The sequence below is a fragment of the Zeus faber genome (genome assembly GCF_960531495.2).
Source record: "Zeus faber genome assembly, chromosome: 2".
In the NCBI taxonomy this organism is placed as follows: domain Eukaryota; kingdom Metazoa; phylum Chordata; class Actinopteri; order Zeiformes; family Zeidae; genus Zeus; species Zeus faber.
Window position 1 is genome coordinate 40,892,604 of NC_137189.1, and position 10,000 is coordinate 40,902,603.

The following is a 10,000-nucleotide window of genomic DNA, read 5'->3' on the forward strand; positions in this document are numbered from 1 at the left end:
ATTGCGTCACGCAATTCCTGCAGATTTGTCAGCTGCACATTCGTGCTGTGAATCTCCCGTTCTATCACATACCAAAGGAGTTCTATTGGATTCAGATCCTGTGACTGGGAAGGAAACTGAAGAACATTGAGCTCATTGTCATGTTCATAAAGCCGGTTTGAGACAACGTTTACTTTGTGACACGGTGCATTATCATGCTGGAAGTAGCCATTAGAAGATGGCTAAATTTTGGCCGTGGAGAGATGCACACGGTCAGCAACCATACTCAAATAGGCTGTGGCATTCAAGCGATGATAGATCGGTATTAACAGGCCCAAAGTGTGGCAAGGAAAAAAAATCCCCGCACCATCACACCACCGCCACCACCCTGGACTGTTGACACGAGGCAGGTTGTGTCCATGGATTCATGCTGTTGGCGCTAAAAATTTTGACCTCTACCGTCTGCGGGCCTCAGCAGAAATCGAGATTCGTCGGAGCGGGCTACGTTTTTTTCCCAGTCTTCCAACTGTCCAGTTTTGGTGAGCCTGTTAGACGGGCTCTGTCAGACACTCGTGCCACGCTGATGTGTTTCACAGCAAAAAATAAATAAATCATAAACCACTGTCGTAGCAATGCTTCCTCCGTACGTCACTCTTTGTCCGCCGAAAGCTTGGGACATCGAGTCTCACGCCGCAATATCAATCGACCGACCCCGACCCATACGCAGTATGTACATTTTAAGGAGAGGGGTGTGGGCTGCCCGGATGATTAAACAGATTTAGAATGCGAAGGACATGGAGCAGTGGCGATGAAAGGCTTTGAGGCGGACGCGGTCTGGACGCTGGACGAAAACGCAGCCGAGCAGAGACAGGTGGGGCGGCGGGCGGATGGGAGGGGATGCTTTGTTGAAAAGCAAACCTGTCCCAGAAGAACGGAGAGGGGAGTTGTTGAAGGAGAGGAGAGGAAGACTTGCGTCTGTCATCGAAGCATTTACAGCCCCCCGCCCCCCTCCGTCCTTGAGCATCGCGGGACGTCTGTCGAGCCAAAACAGGAAGCGACCCGGCTACCTCGGGTGCCGCGGTCGGCCTTTCACCTCCGCCCCCGCTCTGTGTTTCGCTGGTTGAGGGGAAAGGGAGGGGGCGGTGGTTGTTGATGCCTGAGGGCGAGCTCCCCAGGATGTGGACCCTCGCTCGCATCCCCTCCACCTGGGAGGCCTTCCTCTGCCCGTGACAGCCAATCAGCTTCAGCCGTGTCGGGTCATGTCTCCCACTGTTCTCCTATGGCCACCAGCGTAGAGCATCGATGCGGGCGGATCGGTCGAGTCAGCATGCCTGTGTGTGTGCGCGTGTGTGTCTGTGTGTGTGTGTGTGTGTGTGTGTGTGCGCGCGTGTGTGTGTGTGCCTGTGTGCATGCGTGTGCACACGTGCCTGTGTGTGTGTGTGTGTAAGTGTGAAAGAGATGGAGTGAGTACGAGAGGAAGAGAGGTGTTTCGGTCTTTCCCACCCTTCCGGCGTCGCACCCCTGACCCTGGAAAACACACTGACAGCTGGGCCGGTGACATTGGATCTCTGTTTGGGTTGTCTAGGCGCTTTGTCCAAAGTGTGTGTGTGTGTGTGTGTGTGTGTGTGTGTGTGTGTGTGTGTGTGTGTGTGTGTGTGTGTCGGCGTGTTCAGCCAAGCGAAACAATGTGGGCGGACGAGGTGAAGGAGTAGAAGACGAGGAGAGCGTCATTGCGTGCGCGTCGACAGTTCTTAAAAAAAATCACCGCGGAGGTCAAAGGGCAACGTAACCAGGGTAGTCGAGTTACTTCCTTGTTTGGACGGACAGATGGTCCCGTGATGCCCGGGGGCGATTTCTTTTTTCTTTTTCGCCGCTCATCGCTCAAGTTCTCGCGGCTGCTCTTCTTTTCAACGTCAACGCTCTTGTACAAACACATGCGAGGACGAAGGTGTCGAGGTGCGTGCGCGTCCCATGTTCTGTTTACAGGCAGATCAAGTCGTATCAAATCAGGTTTATTTGTACAGCCCTTTATCCCCGGTTCCATCCCGGCCTCCCGGGGCTCCACAGAACCACGTCCGAAGGACAGTTTGACAGCGCCGCCCCGCCGACCCCTTAACCCTCAGACGGGCGAGGAAACACTCCCCGAAAATCCCAGAGGGGCAGAAGGACGGGGCTGCGAGAGGGGCGCGCCTTCCGGGATGGCCGGGAAAAGTGCTGAGCAGGCGGATATGGAAACACAGAGTAACGACTCTCCGTAGGAATGTAACTTACGGGAAAATAATAACATATATTGAAAAGGACATTGTGAGAGATATCAAATGTGAATGTCAACAAGTCATTAAGGCCAAGTTCGGTCATCTTAGTTGTTCAGTTCTTAAGTAAAAGTACAAATACAGGCACAAAATGACTGACATTTACACTCCATACTATGTATACACTCACATCCAGTGCCCTGATATAACGGTCTAAAATTTGATGAGCCAAATCTGAAATGACTATAGCATAATATTTACCTATTTTTATAAAAAAAAAAAAATGTGCTTGTTTGCTTTGCTTTTATTTTTGCTTTTTGATGACCTCCTAATGAAAAGTACTTTGACTTGCATGTCGGTTCTACACAAATAAAGGTTATTATTGTAATTATCACTATAATTCGGCGCTAAGTCCTACTGTACCTCTTTTTCTACAGATGAGTGCTCATTCTGATTACAATTTACAAAAAAATGATATAATATAAACTGATATATATCAATATTAATCCAGATTTTATTTTACAGAACGAATGCAACCTGAATGTCGTAGAAATGCAGTAGAGTAAAATGTAGGTATTATTTGCTCCGAAATGAGGTGGAGTAAAAGTCCAAAGTCTCGTCAGAAAGAATATACGAGCGCAGATGCCTGAGAAATGAACTTAAGTGCCCAGCAAGGCAGTACTCGCTTGGTATTAGTTTGCCGCAATTAGCCCCTCGCTGACTGCTCGCCCGCTCGGGTTTTCCCCCCAGGTGTTCCACGCCAACACCGACCCGACCGAGGTGGTCCTGAACCGCGTCCCGCAGCCGGTGCTCGCCCGCTTCGTGCGCATCCGGCCGCAGACCTGGAGGAACGGCATCGCCCTGCGCTTCGAGCTGTACGGCTGCCAGATCACAGGTGTGTGTGTGTGTGTGTGTGTGTGTGTGTGTGTGTGTGTGTGTGTGTGTGTGTGTGTGTGTGTGTGTGTGTGTGTGTGTGTGTGTGTGTGTGTGTGTGTGTGTGTGTGTGTGTGTGTGTGTGTGTGTGTGTGTGTGTGCGTGTGTGTCCCGTTTAAAAAATAAAGATGATTTGAAAAGCTCACATGCTGCACGCCAGGCCGGTAGGGGGCGACAATATGTGATACAACTTGACCCGCATGCGTATTTGAGCTTCTTCATAATATTCGGACACAATACTGTACGGATGCCATTCCTAAAGTTGGAGAGACTTTTAGACTTTTAATAGAGGCACGGAGAACAACACAACGCTCGTCGGCCGTCGCTCGTGGGTTTGTAGCCGATGCGAGCTGGTGGTTCCGACGGCGGCGTTTTCAAAAGAGCTCCGTTTCACTTCCTCCTCGCGAATATTAGGGCCTGGCCCTAATATATCGGCCGATATCTGGGATCCGAAGCACTATCGGTATCAGTTGCAATTCCACCGCTATCAAGCATGAACAGATTTAGAAGCCGCGAGTAGCAGTCAGTATAATTCCAATCTTTATTGGGCCAGGTAGGGATTACAAGTCTCTTTTTTTCGAGGGAGCCCTGGCCAAGATGGCAGCAATACAAATGTTCGTATGACTTTCCATTGCTTCACTCAACCTTGAGTTAAGTCAATACTGCTCTGTTGACATTGGCTGGCGATGATAGGCCTATTATAATATTATATTCGTCCCTGCTGGGGTTTTAGCCCCAAATTTGCAGGCTTGATATTTTATCAAATATCTTATACTGTATGTTTTTTACAAGTAATTGATAAAAATTTGTGCGTATATGCAGGGTTTTTTAAACGCGGGTGAATGCCCTAAAAAAAAGGCAATTGACCCCTTTCCCTTTCCCGGTGGACAACAAATTCTAAGTTATAATATTGGCAGATAATATCAGTTATCCGATTATTTTGCCCCGAAAAATCCACTGAAAATAACAAATTCATACGCATCAGGGTGTCTGCTGACCGCTCATCATTTAAGCAGAAATTTATATTTATTAGCATGAAAAATTCTGAAACTACATTTTTAGAGGAATTAAAGTGTTTGCTCTGAATAAATGAGATGAGCAAACCAACGCTGCTGCTGAAGTAGGATATAGATTTTGAAATCTATGTCTCTCCTCTCTCTCTCTCTCTCGCTGTCTCTCTCTCTCTCTGTCTCTCTCTCTCTCTCCCCCGATGCTCTCTAACCCACTTTGTTTGATTTTGTCTCTCGCTCGATCACTCCAACTTTCTGGGTTTCCTCTCGTGGTCTTCATGGAGCGTTTTTTTTTCGGGGGGGAGAGGGGTTGCAGTTGTTCCTTTTGCTACGAGCTGTTTCATATCCTGACACAAACCAGTCTGGATCAATCATTCATGGCTTCACTTTGACATCAAAACTGTGATTTCCCTTTGCCCCCCATACCGCACACACAAACACACACACACACACACACACACACACACACAGACCCACACAAACAGACACACACAAACAGACACACACACACACACAGACAGACACACACACACACAGACACACACAAACAATCACACACACACACACACTGACACACATAGACACACACACACACACACACACACCATCTTCTATTGAATTGACTGTTAGCCTGGCTGTTACAGTCTACGTACACACACACTCACACACACACACACACACACACACACACACACACACACACACACACAGACACACTCTTCAGCATACACAGGCTGTTGCCAAATATAGATGGTGACCTCGAAAAAGAGGAACATCATTTGAAATCTACATACACACGTACACGCACACACACTCACACTCGTACACTTCCTGTGCCTTGTATCCATTATTTACACTGCCTTGCTTTGCAGTGACATAACAACATGAAACTTTGATCTGGGTTCTTTTAAACCGTCAGTACGGTGAACGTTATCCCCTGTCTTCCGCCTATGTCTCCTTCCCTCCTTCCATCCTTCCATCCTTCCCTTCTTCCATCCTTCCATCCTTCCCTCATTCCATCCTTCCCAATCCTCCCCCTTCGTCTCCTTCTCGTCTCCTTCGCCTCTGTTCCGCCTGGTCCTGATCCCCCTCCCGTCTCCCGCCTCCCGCCTTCCGCTCTCGACACCTTCTCCGTCTTTGTCTCTAATCTCCCCCTCTTCGCGCCGTTCCGCCCCCTCCCTCCCTCCTTCCGTCTCTCTCTACCTCTCCCCAGGAGTGCCCCTCTCCACGCTATCTCTCTCGCTCCCCCCCCCCCCTTGCCTTCCCGCGGGCCTCGGATCTGTCGCTCCGGTGCCAGGCTCCTTCTGGCGCTGGATCGCTCTGTCCGTCCTCCGTTCTTTCCGCTTGACGTCCCTCTTTTTCGCCGCTCCCTCGCTTCCCCGGCGTCAACTTTCTCACCTACTTTCCATTTCTCTTTTCTTGCTCGCTCTCTCTCTCTCTCTCTCTCTCTCTCTGTTCAATCTGTTTCGGCGAAGCCATTAGACAATAGCCCGCATGGCGTACGTAGACAATAGAACTTGACGCTATATGCATTACACAAGATGTAAAACACGCAGCCGCGCTGACCTTCAATTGAATTGTCAGGGAGGCTTTTCAAGCGGTGACGTTGAAATATGCTTTTTTCGCTCTAATGGGGGTTTAATTGCAGGCTAAAACACCGAGCCCATCGCTTTTTTATCAAGGAATGTGTTTCCTCTCTCTCTCTCTCTCTCTCTCTCTCTCTCTCTCGCTCTCTCTTTCTCTCACTTTCGCATCATCCTCTCTCTCCCTCTCTCTCTCTCTCTCTCTCTCTCTCTCTCTCTCTCTTTCTCTCACTTTCGCATCATCCTCTCTCTCCCTCTCTCTCTCTCTCTCTCTCTCTCTCTCTCTCTCTCTCTCTCTCTCTCTCTCTCTCTGGCTTGTGTGGCTTTAAAAAACTCTTAATGCTCAGTGGCCGCCAGTAAAGGCCTGCGGTCGGGCTCAACAACTCCCTGGTGGGGACGTGTGTATCTGTGGGAGGGTTTTTGCGGGGACCTGTGAGTGCGCTCAATCATCTGGCAGGCGCTAAATGTAAGTAATCTCCTTCACCCTCTCCCCCGCTCTCTCTCTTTCTCTCTCTCTCCCCCCTCCCAATCCCCGTCCAGATGTGCCGTGCTCGGACCTCCAGGGCCTGCTGTCGGGCCTCCTCCCTGACGCCCAGATCACGGCGTCCTCCAGCCGGGAGATGGTGTGGAATCCGGCGGCCGCCCGCCTGGTGGCCAGCCGCTCGGGCTGGTTCCCCGGCCCCGCCCAGCCGCTGGCCGGGGAGGAGTGGCTGCAGGTACCGTACAAGTAGTCAGTCACGCGCCCTCCCTGCTCAGGGTATCCGGGCGATGTTCATATCTCATTATCTCCTCATGGTCTTCATGATATGACGATGTTGTGGCCTTGAAGCTAACACAGTGGACTTCCAGGCCACAACGGGGCTGGAGTCGAGCGTGGACTAAATGTATACGGCACTCCAGATTAGAGCATGACTACCCGGGGCTCAACTCAGGACCAGTTGGGGTCCGGGTCCAAATTTTATTAGGGCCGATTGTGTTTGGGTCAGTTCTGTAACGTCTTAGGGGAAAACGCGTCTAGGTTGTTTTTTTTTTATATGTTTTTTTCCCCCATCAGATGATTTTCCCTGATCCAATAGAGTTCAGGTCCAAATTTTGGCACCTGCGAAGAGCCCGAGCACGGATCTCAAACCCCAGATCAGATTCATTTCCAACTAATTGTACTTTTCATTCGTCAGAGTTCACGTCAGATGACATCGGATGTCTCGATCGCTCGATGATGATCACTGGATGTTTCTTATGAGCTCATTGATCTCAACCACCCAGGTGGATCTCGGCGTCCCCAAAACGGTGCGCGGGGTTATCACCCAGGGGGCCAGAGGGGGCGAAGCAGCGGGCGGGGCAACGACCGACAACCGGGCCTTTGTCCGGAAGTACAAAGTGGCCTACAGCGTGGACGGGAAAGACTGGAGCTTCATAATGGACAGCAAGACCAGCTTGCCCAAGGTAAGCGAAACAGGGGAGGGTTCATCTATCGACAGCGTTATCCACTTGTTCCGAAATTCAGATCTGACACTCCAGGGGGGCGGGGTCGTCTGACATTCCTTAGGTTTTCGAGGGGAACACGCACTACGACACACCGGAGCTGCGGCGCTTCGAAGAGACGGTGGCCCAGCTGATCCGGTTCTACCCAGAGAGGTGGTCTCCGGTCGGGATCGGGATGAGGGTGGAGATCCTGGGCTGCGATCTTCCAGGTAGGAAGCCAACGCTCCCAACTGTCAACTATGACATCATATCACCGTGCCACATCCAACCAGGTTGAGATGACTGGGAGCACAGGGCCTTCTTTACATGAAGAGCGCGTCTCATTGCTCAACAAACGGGACCTCGTCGGGGTCCAGCCAGATGTGGATGGAGTTCAGCCGAAAAAAATGTGAGGGAAGGTCCAGGTACGCCCTGGGGAGATTATTTTGGAGTGGACCCATGATTTTTTATCTGGAAACATTTGGTCATTGAGTCAGAATCTCTGTGAGCTTTTTTTTTTTACCAGTGATCAGCGAGATAGAATGGAGGGATGAGGCCTGGAATGTGTCCCAGGAGGTGTGTGTGTGTGTGTGTGTGTGTGTGTGTGTGTGTGTGTGTGTGTGTGTGTGTGTGTGTGTGTGTGTGTGTGTGTGTGTGTGTGTGTGTCTGTGTGTGTGTGTGTGTGTGTGTGTGTGTGTGTGTGGGGGGGGGGGGGGTGTGTGCGTGTGTGCGTGTGTGTTCACATCTGGAGAACAGACCACATTGACAGATGAATAAACCAAATGCACATACACACAAACATCTGGACCCTCGCTGCTTGCCACTCCCCCTGGGCCAGTTCAGGGGGACTGCTCCTTGCAGCGTACACACACACACACACACACACACACACAAATTCTAATTCTGCAAACACTAAATACACATTATCTGTATGTGTGTGTGCGGGTGTGCGTGTGCATGCGTGCGTGTGCGTGCGTGTGCGTGCGTGCGCGCGTGTGTGCGTGTGTGTGTGTGTGTGTGTGTGTGTGTGTTTGTTAGTTAACCTCTGTGGCCTTGTTGTTGCTTATTAGGCTGAGAAACAACCCAGATATTAAATATTTAAGAATCCCGTCATCGTCATCTTTACACTACTAAAATGGGACGTCCAAAACACACACATACACACACACACACACACACGCACACCTCTGCTTTTGTGTTTTGTTTTTTTCTACAGCAACAATTGCCATCCAAACCCTTTGTGTTATATATGTGAAGGAGGGTTTTGTGTCCTTTGTGTATTTGTGTATTTGTGTGTCAGTATGTGTGCAATCACGCTTTTTCCTGTGAATAACAGCGACCCTTGGCAATGTCAACCAAAAAACTGAAAGCCATTTTTTGTGAGAGAGGGTTGGAGGGGATGGGGGCTTGTGGGGGGTAGCCCAGAAGTATAATACCGTTTTTGCACCTAAATAAGCGGGGTATCGCCGGGTTTTTTGAACGCGCCGTAGTGGAGGAGTATGCCTTCCTCTTATTTTCTGGTGTGTCGCGTTCGACTTCATGAACACGTCGGAAAAGGGCCGTGTCATGGTACCGGTGTGATTGGGGGGAAAAAAACCCAGTAGAAACCAGCATGGAGTATCCATGCACGCACCCGCGCACCAGCAGCACCTAATGCCAGTCCTTCAGCAACGGGTGGTGGAGATGCTCCTCCGGTTCGGAGACCGGCTTGGGGCGGTGCTGGGACTGGGGTTCTGGAGTGGGGTGCTGGCAGTGGGGTGCTGGGACTGGGGTGCTGGAGCGGCGCCGTGCCCGGTGGGGCTTCCCACGGAGCCGTCCCCACTCAAAGCCTTTAATGGAAAAAAGTCAACGACTTCTGAATTTGTTTTTGGATTCTTAATATTCCTGTCTAATCACGCGGCAACGTCCAGAACTCCGACGTGCGTCGAATCGCTCCGCTCAAGAGGTGGAAATTGGGTCTACCCGGGTGTCGTGTTTCAATCACAGCCGATCCGAGCCGGAGCCAAACGCATTTGTCATTTTTCCCGGGAATGAAACCCGGGTGTTACCTTTCCCGCTAATGACTAATGCCAGATGTTAGCGGGTCTTACCCCATTTTTGGTGCAGTGGGACAGGTGTAGGGGTGTATGTTACTACCCCTGTCCCACTGCACTACTGTACATACTATAATAAGATAGTTAGAACATAGTAATAATTCATATTCATAATTTATACCCTATATAATCATAACCATAATTTATACTGTGTGTAGTCTATGTAGTCTGCAGCGAAATGCACCAAACCTCACCGGAACAAATCCCTAGTATGTAAGTGTAGCTGATTCTGTTTCTGACAACAAACAAAAAAAACGCATCAGACGGCCGTACCAAAATAATAATCTTAAAAATAATATGATTTATCTCGTGCTAAAAAGCTAATGCGAATTCAGGAGAGTTCGTACTAAGATGCCGGACATGAATTTGGAGCAATGGATGAGCTGACACTACAGCTGCCGTCACTCTGTTTGTCTGTCGTTCTCTCCCTCTCTCTCTCTCCCTCTCTCTCAGTTTGCTGCTCCCCCCTCGAATCTCCGCTCGTATTGTTTTCTACCCCGAAGCCCGGCGCAGGCGGGTCCGTCGCTGTTATTGTTCTGTTTCTGTTTCCGTGCCTATGTTGCCCTCCCTCCTCTTTTTTTTTCCGTCTCGTCATTTGCTCACACCCCTCTTCCGTCGCTCGCTCCCATTTACGTCGCTCCTCTCGCCCGGCCACGCACACACACACACACACACACACACACACACAC

General features: G+C 50.2%; 1 protein-coding gene across 3 annotated transcripts in view; it reads left to right on the forward strand.

Moving 5' to 3' along the window:
• Positions 1-10,000, forward strand: part of nrp2a (neuropilin 2a) — a 79,760-nt gene that overhangs the window by 49,807 nt on the left and 19,953 nt on the right. For all 3 annotated transcript variants that reach the window (XM_080024552.1, XM_080024553.1, XM_080024554.1), the window contains exons 8-11: positions 2,982-3,126; positions 6,298-6,473; positions 7,021-7,200; positions 7,304-7,448. In XM_080024552.1, coding sequence (XP_079880678.1) covers positions 2,982-3,126; positions 6,298-6,473; positions 7,021-7,200; positions 7,304-7,448 — 646 coding nt within the window. The remainder of the gene's footprint in view (positions 1-2,981; positions 3,127-6,297; positions 6,474-7,020; positions 7,201-7,303; positions 7,449-10,000) is intronic.